A 12,379-nucleotide genomic window follows, 5' to 3' on the forward strand; every position below is an offset into this window, starting at 1 on the left:
GGAGCAGCTGTGGAAATTACATACCCATTTGTTTCCATACGAAATCCAGGAAATGGAAGAGTACACCTGTTCCTTTTCCAGGATCATGTCCTTCTTCTTCTTTGGGAATCACTCGTAGTCGAGTAAGATTGTCTTCCATAAATACGGTCTTAACAGTGAGTCCATAAGTGACTGTGGAGGCCAATTCTGGATCCACACGTCCTTCCACAGTGGGGACATAGGTTTCCAGGCAGGAGTTGATCACGTTGAGGGTTTGCCAAGCGTGCCTTCCTCTTAGCATGTTTCTCCCTTTCGTCCTGAGTTTGAGCATCTTCAAAGCCCATGACACCTTTGGTAAAGGAAGTTATCCAATTGGAGCGCTCACAGGCCAGTGTTTCCCAGTTGTCTGTGTTTATACTGCATTTTAAAAGATTTGCCTTGAGAGAGTCTTTAAACCTCTTTTGTTGACCACCAGCATTATGCTTTCCATTTTAAAGTTCGGAATAGAGTAGTTGCTTTGGAAGACGATAATCAGGCATCTGAACAACATGACAAGGATCATATTGTTGTTGTTGTTTAGTCTTTTAGTCGTGTCCGACTCTTCGTGACCCCATGGACCAGAGCACGCCAGGCACTCCTGTCTTCCACTGCCTCCTTCAGTTTGGTCAAACTCATGCTGGTAGCTTTGCGAACACTATCCAACCATCTCGTCCTCTGTCCTCCCCTTCTCCTTGTGCCCTCCATCTTTCCCAACATCAGGGTCTTTTCCAGGGAGTCTTCTCTTCTCATGAGGTGGCCAAAGTATTGGAGCCTCAGCTTCACGATATGTCCTTCCAGTGAGCAGGATCATATTACTTTAAATTAAAGTAGGAGGGGGTAGAGGAGAGAGAAACCAGGAAGTTTCAATAGGACATAATGGCTACTAATCTGGAATTATTATTACTCGTTAATTGTTTAGGCTTTTATTCCGTGAGAGTGTGACCCCCTATGCGCTACACAGCAAGCCAAACTATGGTTTTCCAAGCCTGCATGAACATTTAGGCTCCCAGAGAGTTCGCAGTCCTTTTTACTGCCACCCTGAGATAATTTCGTAGCTAGTGAGGGAGGCGATCCCACTTCACACAACACACTAAGCCAAACTTTGTGTTAGCTCCACGCAGCACAGCAGTCTCATCATGCCATAGATTGGTTTATCCTGTCAGGTGACCTAGTCCCGCGACTGTTTAATGTTTAAAACTTCCTCTTATCTTTAGAAGTCTAGACTCAGCGAGGAACCCGGAGCTACACAACTGTGGAAGAATTGGTTATGGATGTCTTAAAACAAATTGTCACGCAGCAGGAATACTATAATGGTCACCAAATAAGACAGGAATTCCCCAACTTGGCATCTGTGGGCACTATGCATTTTTTATTTCATTTTTTAAAAGGGGGGATTTAGAAATTTAAGCATTGTTGTTTTTTAATGGCAGGCACTTCCTTCACGGATAGAGGGGCTTTTCTGAATGGTGGGGGTGGTCAGGTATGCTGGGTGTGTTTGTGTGAGAAAAGGAGAAATGTATATGTTCTCTGCCCCTTGGCTTCCTTATTTGTTTTGCAAGAAAATACATCAAGGGGGATGACTGATTTTTAAAAGTATGCATGTGATGTGTGGAATGTCGTTGACATGACTTTCTTCTTCGCTGAGTGTAAAGAGTGGTATTTCCTGTGGGAATAATGTTTCTGATCAGATAATGGAGAGCCCACATCCTCTGTCATTCTTGGTCCCCCAGGAGCTAATTTCAGGACTGAAAACATTATCTGGACAGCCGATACAGAAGGCTTTAATTTCTCAGGACTTTTGCCCATGAGCAGAAGGATCCAGCCAGCTTATGAACAGGCAGTTTTAATTTCTAGGTAGGTTTGATTTGTCATGTCTTTGCTGAAATTTCGAAGAATATTCTTTTGGTCATTTGTATCCTATTATTGGGCTTAACTGGGACGCGGGTGGCGCAGTGGGTTAAACCACAGAGTCTAGGACTTGCTGATCAGAAAGTCGGCGGTTCGAATCCCCGCGACGGGGTGAGCTCCCATTGCTTGGTCCCTGCTCCTGCCCACCTAGCAGTTCAAAAGCACCTCAAAGTGCAAGTAGATAAATAGGTACCGCTCCAGCGGGAAGGTAAACGGCGTTTCCATGCGCTGCTCTGGTTCACCAGAAGCGGCTTAGTCATGCTGGCCACATGTACGCCGGCTCCCTCGGCCAATAAAGCGAGATGAGCGCCGCAACCTCAGAGTCGGTCACGACTGGACCTAATGGTCAGGGTCCCTTTACTTTTACCTTTATTGGGCTTAACCTGGTCTTTGGATCTTCATAGGTCATTATTGGGAAAGAGGCTGGGTGTCTCTTAAAATGCAGTTAGGTCCTTCTTTGATTCAATTTGGATCAATGCTGGTTTGGGGGGAAATGCCGTATTTCGTAATAAATGGCAAGATAGATATGGACTGCAGATTTTATGCTGTCTACTGGTAGTGGGAGCGCATATTTAATGTCAGAGCCAATGGTTCTCTGATCAAAACCTCTGTAGCCTGCATAAATCCTATTCAGTACTTTATTCAGAAATGTATTCAGTGGGGCTTCCTCCCACATAAAGATGCATAATATTGCAACCTTAGGCTCACGGTTGCTTTATTTGAAATTTTCTGAAATTCTCTTTCAGAGTAGGTCTTCACTGTACTCCTTTTCAGCGTGGGAAGAGCATACTTTTTATTTCATTTCATTTTGATCCTGCCCTTCCTTTAAGGAATTTAAGACAGAGTATCTCACACACACCCCTTTTCCCCTCGTGAAGAATGCAGATTTGAACCTGACGTGTGCAGTCCAAAAGTCTTATTTGTTGATATTATTTGGGGAAAAGAGAGTCTGTCCCTTTAAGACTCCCATCATATCCCTCTCAAACCCTTCCTATCAGTTCTCTTTTGTATCGGGCAGTCATTCCAGGTATAAGTATTTTGATCCTTGGCATTCTTCTTTATTGTCTCTTTGAATTCTTTCTGCATCGCACCTAGGAAAATGTCATAAGTGCACAAGCAGGAAAATCCTCCCTTCTTTTGTGATAAATTGGCAGAGAATGGGTTTAAGCCAGGCTTAGGCAAACTCCGGCCGTCCAGATGTTTTTGAGACTACAGTTCCCATCACCCCTGACCACCCGTCCTGTTAGCTAGGGATGATGGGAATTGTAGTTCCAAAACATCTGGAGGGCTGGAGTTTACCTATTCCTGGTTTAAGCTATAGTAGCTGCCACTGAATTCAACATGTTCTATTGTACTACTGTATTTTCCTCCCCCCCTCCATAATTTTTATATGTTTTCAGTTGGAAGGCACTGCAATTATTATTATTATTATTATTATTATTATTATTATTATTACCCCACCCATCTGGCTGGGTTTCCCCAGCCACACTGGGCCACTCCCAATAGAATATAAAAATACGATTAATACGTCAAACATTAAAAACTTCCCTAAACAGAGCTGCCTTCAGATGTCTTCTAAAAGTCAGATAGTTGTTTATTTCCTTGACATCAGCTGGGAGGGCGTTCCACAGGGCAGGTGCCATTACCGAGAAAGCCCTCTGCCTGGTTCCCTGTAATCTCAGGTTACAGACTCCGCTAACCCAGAAATATTACCTCGGGTTAAGAACTTTTTCTTCAGAATGAGAACAGAAATCGTGCTCCAGCGGTGCGGCAGCAGCAGGAGGCCCCATAAGCTAAAGTGGTGCTTCAGGTTAAGAACAGTTTCAGGTTAAGAACGGACCTCCGGAACGAATTAAGTACTTAACCTGAGGTACTGCTGTATAGCATTACTCTGTAAAAGACTGAGCTGCCATCGCCTCACTAACCAGCCTTAAGGAACTCACTTTCTCTCATCCTTAGCCCTCCCCACCCCTTAGAATAATAATAAAAAAAGACTTCAACTGTGTGGGAGTAGTTTATCGGAATTTGACTTCTCTGTTTCAGCGTGTATTTTTTGACTAGTTTGCTTCCTCTTGGGCATTCCAACCCGTGCGATTGATAAAATTTTTGGTGTGAACTGGGCATTCCATTTTTACATTCAGTCTGAGTCTTGTGCAGTCAAGAAAAAAGCAGGTTTTTACAGAACTTCAGCAGTTCAAGAGCCCAGCTTGACCTAAGGATTGCAGTGGATGAGACAACAAACTTAAGTGTGTCTTGGGTACAGTTCTGTACATTGTGTAACTCTTGGTCTTTTTTTCCTCTCTTCTCCTTCTTCATACAGCTTTTATTTTTCACATTAAAGACCTGAAAGCAAAGGCCGGCTGGCTGGATACCAAGGGGGAAGGAGGCTATTGTGTTCAGAAGAAAAAGGCTCATGACTTGGCTTTCCTGTTTAGGAAACACGCACGACTTTTTAAAGGGACAGTGGCTTGTGATGACAGTTCCCCAAGTGTCCGCTGTCCTCCTTCACCGAATTGAACAGGAACTGGACGCGGAGGAAAGGGAAACCATGCAGTATTTGTGCCGGGATCTTGTTCCTGACGTACCTGCGGCAGAGACCCGGAAACTCTTCGTGGCTTTGAACGAGAGGGAGATACTGACGCTCAGCACTTTGTCTGAACTCCTGTACAGACTGAAGAGATTTGACTTGCTGAGGAAAGTCCTGGGGACTGGGAAAGCAGCTGTGGAAGCCAATTTGTCTCAGTTTCCCCCGTTGATACCAAAGTACAGGTGAGTTCAGTGCATCGGTTTCCTCCGCGGCTAGTGATTTAAGGTAACCACATTCACTTGGCTGTTTCATTTTTTAAAAATATAATTATTTTTATTAATTTTAACATATGAATTATGATACATACCACAAAACGTCACCACTTATACAATCTTTTTATGGACTCCCATCAGCACCTCTGATGAGCCCCTGTTTTAACCACTTCTTATGCATTTCCTAAATTCATATTGCCTTTAATTATCTTCACTAATCATCCTCCCATTTATCCATTTTTGCAGTAGTTTCAATAATTCACCTCACAAAACTTCTTGCAAACCTACAAACGTAGTTTGATCATCACTATTACTTTTCAAATAGTCTGTAAATTTACACCAGTCTTCTGTGAATTTCTGGTCCCGCAGATTTCAAATCCTTCCTGTTAGTTTGTCTAATTCTGCATAGTCCATTAATTTCATCCTCCATTCTTCTTTCGTCGGTAATTCTTCTTGCTTCCATTTTTGTGCTAATAATATTCTTGCTGCCGTCGTTGCATATAAAAACAGCTTACATTCTTTTCTATTTATATCACTTCCTACCATGCCCAGTAAAAATGATTCTGGTTTCTTTATGAATGTATATTTCAGCATTTTTTTCATCTCATTATATATCATTTCCCAGAAGCTTTTCACTTTTTTACATTCCCACCACATGTGATAAAATGTTCCTTCTTTTTCTTTACATTTCCAACATTTGTTGCTAACTTTATATATTTTAGCTAATTTAACAGGTGTAATATACCATCTATACATCATTTTCATCACATTTTTTTTGGCTGTTCCATATTTAAACATCAAGACAGATCAGATGGCAGTATTTTGGTAGGGCTTCAGCATATATTTTGCAGTGCCGTATTCTTTCCTCTTCTCTCTCCAGAGGAAAACATCCAGATTAAATCAAGATAGTAAATCAGATCAACGCCATGCTTTCCAACTCCCATGTGGGCATGAAATGCGAAGAAGGGGCAAGTGGGTTCTGTCCCTGTGTCCAGTGTCATCTACCACAACCCCCGCCCAATGCATGCCAGGAAACAAACCACAAAACAGGATTTAGATAACCTGGCTCGCCAGACTCTGGCTTATGTCAGCAGCGCTGTAGCAGGAGCGATTCAGAAGCTTTTGAGCAATGTCCTTTGGTTTGTTTCAAACTATAGTTTTAATGTGTTGTGTAAACCAGACCGCTGTGAGGGGGAAAGAATGCCTTCTGCTGAGTCAAGAGCGTTAATATTATTTATTTATTTATTTATTTATTTATTTATTTATTTATTGTTATTATTGTTATTATTTTTGTTGTTGTTGTAGTTGCTATTATTTATACCCCGCTCATCTGGCTAGGTTTCCCCAGCCACTCTGGGCAGCTTCCAGCAAAATATTAAAATACAATACAGTGGTACCTCGGGTTAAGTACTTAATTCGTTCCGGAGATCCGTTCTTAACCTGAAAATGTTCTTAACCTGAAGCACCACTTTAGCTAATGGGGCCTCCTGCTGCCACCGCGCCGCCGGAGCACGATTTCTGTTCTCATCCTGAAGCAAAGTTCTTAACCTGAAGCACTATTTTTGGGTTAGCGGAGTCTGTAACCTGAAGCGTCTGTAACCTGAGGTACCACTGTAGTCAGTTAAACATTAAAAACTTCCCTAAACAGGGCTGCCTTCAGATGTCTTCTAAAAGTCTGGTAGTTGTTTTTCTCTTTGACATCTGGTGGGAGGGCGTTCCACAGGGCGGGCGCCACTACCGAGAAGACCCTCTGCCTGGTTCCCTGTAACTTGGCTTCTCGCAGTGAGGGAACCGCCAGAAGGCCCTCAGAGCTGGACCTCAGTGTCCGGACAGAACAATAGGGGTGGAGACGCTCCCTCAGGTATACTGGACCAAGGCCGTTTAGGGCTTTAAAGGTCAGCACCAACACTTTGAATTGTGCTCGGAAACGTACTGGGAGCCAATGTAGGCTCTGTATTGTGTACACGAGCCTTTGTCAGACTTCCATCAGCCCCAGCCATCGTGGCTACTAGAGATGATGGGATTTGGAGTTTTAAAACAACCAACTTGGGGAAGGCTGGTCCAAGCCGTCCAGAAGTGGCTTTTCAGATAGAAGCCTGTTCCAACTCTAGCTGGAGATGTCAGGGACTGTACTTGTACATGCAGGTATATGACTTCTTTCTCAGTTCCACTTTTCAGCTTCTCGGTGTCTCCCACGCAGCATTAAATGAGCAGCACATTGTGCTCCTTCATTCTTTCTTTTTTTAAACTGCAAGGCTAAGAAGGACTCAGTTTTTCAGGAGCTCACCTGCCTGAATCACTGACCTGGACTTTGCTGTGCCTCCTGTTTCATGTCAAAGCAGCTTCTTATTCAGATACAGGATAGGGCAACTTCCTTCAGAGGTGAGAAATTCTGCCACAAGTCTGCATTGGCAGTGATGAAACGCTCCTGTTATATTCAGTGCATAAATACAGCAGAAATCCACTCTCAGAATGGGTACCATGGTCTGACAACAGCCTATATTCATTCATTCCTTGCAATTCACAGTGCAGTCCTTTGCATTTCTTCCTTCGGAAATAAGTCCAGTTGTGTCCTTCTACGCCCAGAAGGTTGTTTCCTCCAGCTGAGCTTTCCATGAACAGAATGGGGAAGACGGGTGATTTTTTAGCAAACTTCCCCTTTTTCCTGCAACTTTCTACTCTGTTTCAAAGGATCAAGAGTAGCTCAGGAGAGAAGAGGGAACCAGCCAAACCACTCTCCTCCAATTCCACTCACTGCATCCAAGAGACTTCCATGAGTGAAGGATCATAACCCATTGTGTTTAATTCCCCTAGTTAAATGTTTTTGGGACAGCAGGTGGGGAATGATTGTTCCAGTCCATGAGCATAAATACTGTACAGTGGTACCTCAGGTTACATACGCTTCAGGTTACAGACTCCGCTAACCCAGAAATAGTGCTTCAGGTTAAGAGCTTTGCTTCAGGATGAGAACAGAAAAAGTGCTCTGGTGGTGTGGCGGCAGCAGGAGGCCCCATTAGCTAAAGTGGTGCTTCAGGTTAAGAACAGTTTCAGGTTAAGAACGGACCTCCGGAACGAATTAAGTACTTAACCAGAGGTACCACTGTAGTGTAAAAAAGCAGGGTGTCTTTGTGTGTGCTTAAAAAATTGGTTCAGGAAGGAATTGTGTGTGGTATGGGAAATACTGACTGACCCAGTCATCAAGAGAAATGGGATTGTGAATTAATTTCAAATGGCAACTATCTGTGTTTGTGCGCAGGGTGCTAATGGCAGAAATCAGCAAGGAACTGGATGAAGAAGATCTGCGTTCCTTTATGTTCCTCATGATGAACGATACATCCTATGGGAAGACAGCAAAAGAGAAGGTTTGTTACCTCTTTCTGAAATCCTGGAGCTTCACAAAACTGTGAAGCTTAAAGGCCTCCTTTGTGTGAAAAGCCACGTGCTTCCTTTTAATGGAAAGAGAACAGATACTCGGAAGGAAGGAAGTTTGAGGGGGGGAAACCTTGAGCGGTGTTTCCCAAACTTGAGTCTCCATCTGTTTTTGGACTACAGTTAGCATCACCCCTGACCAACTTCCAGCTAGGGATGATGGGAGTTGTAGTCCACAAACAGCTGGAGACCCAAGTTTGGGAAACCCCGAATAATAATAATAATAATAATAATAATGATAATAATAAATTTTATTTATATCCCACCCTCCCCAGCCGAAGCCGGACTCAGAGCGGCTAACAACAGTAAAACGATAAAACATCATTTCATTTTAAAATTAATTCCAATCAAATTAATGGCAACCATTGGGCTAGAAGTTCTGTGAGGATTGCCAAAGGAGGGAGTCAGGCTGTGCCCTGGCCAAAGGCCTGGTGGAACAGCAATGTCTTGTGTTATGTAGTGAAGTTTCACCCTGGGCCAGCAGGGGGATACTGTAGATAGTTTTCACTCAGGTCTGTAGATAGTTTTCACTCAGGTCCACGTCAGTTATTTTAAGCGGGAAACTCTGGGTTGTTGTTGCTACAATGTTGACAGCCGGCTGCCTATAAAAGCAGGCCGGCTGAGCTGTTTGCTAGTCAGTTCTATTCCAGCTTACAAAATAAAGAGCTGCTTTGGAGAGATTGCTGTGTCGTCTGCTATGTCAACCCACAACTTAACACTGGCGACGAGGATGGGATAGATGGACATCAGAGCACAGCCAGATGCGGCCAGCCTCTGAACTGAGCTGAATCACTGAGCTGAATCACAGAGCGAAATCACTGAGCGAAATCACTGGACAAAACCAATTCAGAGCTGACTGTTCTGGCTAGAGCACTGTTTTCCATCCATCGCCCTTCACTCCGGCATCGGAATCATGGCTTCACTTGTGTCTCTACCGCCGTTTGCACCAGCCTCTGAATCATGGGACTCCTACCTCGCTCGGTTCAACTGCTACCTCCAAGCCAACGAGCTGACAGAAGTATCAAAGGAGCGGAAGCGGGGCCTATTCCTCAGCCTCTGTGGGCCTGAGGTGTTTGAGACGGCCCGAGCATTGGTTGCGCCTGAAGCAGTCCAGGCAACACCGTGGGACACGATCCAAGAGAAGCTCCGCAACCACTATGCACCAAAGCCGTCCAAGATTGCTGCCCGCCATGCGTTCTACCACCGGAACCAGGCAGAGGGGGAGTCAATCAACAACTACACCACCGCCCTGCGACAGGCTGCAATGCACTGCGAGTTCCGAGACTTAGACGATGCCCTGATGGATCGAATCATCTGCGGGGTCCGGGACATCCATCTGCAACGGCGTCTCCTCGCCAAGCCAGACCTCACGCTACAGAAAGCCATTGAGGAGGCTGTGGCCTCAGAAGCTGCTGAACGCTCCGCCCAGGAGATCCGCAAGTCCAGCAGCCCGCGTCTTGATAGGAAGCCAGTTCCGGTGCATCATGAAGAGGCCAGCAGTGATGAGGCATCCTCCAGTGAAGACGATGACGTGCACCAGACAAAGCGGGAGCGCAGGAAGTTCCAACAGAAGTCCAAGGGCCAACCAGAATGTGCCGGCTGCGGAGGCAACCATTCCCGTGCCAAGTGTCGATTCAGAGACGCCATCTGTAGGAAGTGTTCCAGAAGGGGCCACATCGCTAAGGTCTGCCGATCGGCTCCGTCTGACACACCCCCTTCATCGACTCGCAAGTCCAAGTCTTCACTCCAGTCTGCCAAGGAAAGTTGTTTCGCTCTCACCAACTGCCGCTGCCCGTCTGGAACCACGATTGGCCAAACCGACTCGCCTACGCGACGCAAGCTGAACGTCACGGTGCTCATTGAAGGAGCTCCATGTGACATGGAGATCGACACCGGGTCTGCCCTGTCCATCGTGTCTTGGAGCACCATCAAAAGACTGGTACCCAGAGTGTCCAAAAGGCAACTCGACTCTTACCGCGTACACCTGAGAGATTACCAGGGAAACGACATTCCCGTGGTAGGCGTTGGCCGGTTCCGGATCGCCTTCAAGGATTTTTCGGGCCTGCTCTGGTTGGTGGTGTCGAAGGTCAGCGGCCAAGCCTCCTAGGGCTAGACTGGTTTGATGCCCTCGGCCTGGAAGTCACCGGCATCAACTGCATCTCTAACGCAGAGACTGAGGGTCTGGTCAAAGACTTTGCCGAGGTTTTCGACGGCACCTTGGGGCAATATACAGGTACGCCCATCTCCTTTAGCCTTGATCCACAAGTCGCCCCCATCAAGCTAAAGCCACACCGGGTTCCCTTTGCTCTCAAGGCTAAGGTGGACGAACAACTGGACAAACTGATCGCCCAAGGAGTTTTGGAGCCGGTTGACCACGCCAAGTGGGAAACCCCCATCGTCATGCCTGTCAAGCCAGACGGGTCGGTGAGAATCTGCGCTGACTACAAGTGCACGATCAGCAAGGCACTTCAGCAGCACGCTTATCCGGTTCCTGTTGTCCAACACCTGCTGCATTCCCTGGGTGAGGGTAAGGTCTTCGCTAAGCTGGACCTTGCCCAAGCCTATCAACAACTGCCCGTCGATGATGCCACTGCTGAAGCCCAGACGATCGTCACCCACCGGGGGGCATTCCGTTGCCGCCGGTTGCAGTTCGGGGTGAGTGTGGCTCCTGGCATCTTCCAAAGCCTTATGGAGCGTCTCCTGCAAGGGCTTCCGGGCATGGTACCATATTTTGATGACATCTTGGTGTCCGCAGACTCACACCAGCAGCTGTTCGAGCGCCTCCATGCCGTGCTGACCAGGTTCCAAGAGGCCAGGCTCAAGGTAAAGAGGGAGAAGTGCCAGATCGCCGTTCCACAGATAGAGTTCCTGGGCTATCTTATCGACGCCTCCGGCCTCCACCCGACCACATCCAAGATCCGCGCTATCCAGCAGGCCCCGATCCCAAAGAACAAGACGGAGTTGCAGGCGTTCCTGGGGCTGCTGAACTTTTATAACATGTTCCTGCCCCACAAAGCCACAGTGGCTGAGCCTCTTCACCGACTCCTTAGCACAAAGACGCCTTGGGCCTGGGGTCATCGGGAGACGGTGGCCTTCAACGCAGTCAAGGCTCTCCTTTCATCGGACCGTGTGCTGGTACAGTACAGTGAATCCAGGCCGCTGGTCCTTGCCTGCGACGCCTCACCTTTTGGCATCGGCGCTGTCCTTAGTCACTGTTTTCCAGATGGAAGAGAAGCACCGCTCGCCTACTTTTCCAGGACGCTATCTCCAACGAATACCTCTATGGCAGGACTTTTGACTATCTTCCATGAATACCTCTATGGCAGGACTTTTGACCTCATCACTTTTGACTTTTGACTATCTTCCATGAATACCTCTATGGCAGGACTTTTGACCTCATCACTGACCACAAGCCACTCTGGGCCTCCTCGCCGGTGATCGTCCAACTCCACCGGTCCTCTCGCCACGCATGCTGCGATGGACTGTTTTCCTGGCTGCCTACCACTACCAGCTCGTCCATCGCCTGGGGAAATCGATGGGCCATGCCGACGCCCTCAGCCGTTGCCCTCTTCCAGCATTTGTGGAAGACCTGGCTCCAGCTTCATCACTCCTCCTGATTGAGGATCTTCCAGCAGCACCTGTATCGGTTGCCACTGTGGCCTCCGCGTCTGCCCAGGATCGCACCATCAGCTGGGTGCTCAACTGGGTGTGGAGGGGGTGGCCACAAGGGCCTTTTGCATCGGAGTTCCAGCCCTTCGCAACCAGACAACATGAACTCTCAGCTCATCGCGGCTGTCTGCTGTGGGGAGACCGCGTCGTGATTCCCCAGGGACTCCGTCAGCGCGTCCTGGAGGCTCTGCACGTTGGCCACTGGGGAATCGTCAAAATGAAGGCGTTGGCTCGGTGTTACGTCTGGTGGCCTAATATGGACGATGCCATCACTGCCTGGGTGTCCACCTGTCAAGCGTGCCAAGAGTCGAGGCCTGCACCACCGGCAGCTAAGGGACACACCTGGGAGACGCCAAAGACACCCTGGTCGAGGGTGCACATCGATCTGGCTGGCCCCTTTCACAGCCGGACCTTTATGGTAGTGGTGGACGCCTATTCCAAATGGCTGGAGGTGGCCCTGATGCCCTCCACCACTACCGAGGCCGTCATCCGGGTGCTGCGAGGCCTGTTTGCAACGCATGGGTGTCCTGATGTCCTTGTCTCCGACAACGGACCG

General features: G+C 47.3%; 1 protein-coding gene across 4 annotated transcripts in view; it reads left to right on the forward strand.

Annotated features, from left to right (window-relative positions):
- The window catches only part of CFLAR (CASP8 and FADD like apoptosis regulator), a 50,141-nt gene that overhangs the window by 3,067 nt on the left and 34,695 nt on the right, over positions 1-12,379 (forward strand). For 2 of the 4 annotated variants that reach the window (XM_079980197.1, XM_079980200.1), the window contains exons 2-3: positions 4,247-4,695; positions 7,982-8,087. In XM_079980197.1, the coding sequence (XP_079836323.1) occupies positions 4,340-4,695; positions 7,982-8,087 (462 nt within the window). In that variant the 5' untranslated portion in view covers positions 4,247-4,339. Of the gene's footprint in view, positions 1-1,748; positions 1,886-4,246; positions 4,696-7,981; positions 8,088-12,379 lie in introns of all 4 variants that reach the window. The other 2 variants (XM_079980199.1, XM_079980198.1) reach the window with 2 other exon arrangements.

This window comes from Podarcis cretensis (assembly GCF_951804945.1).
Source record: "Podarcis cretensis genome assembly, chromosome: 1".
Taxonomy (NCBI): domain Eukaryota; kingdom Metazoa; phylum Chordata; class Lepidosauria; order Squamata; family Lacertidae; genus Podarcis; species Podarcis cretensis.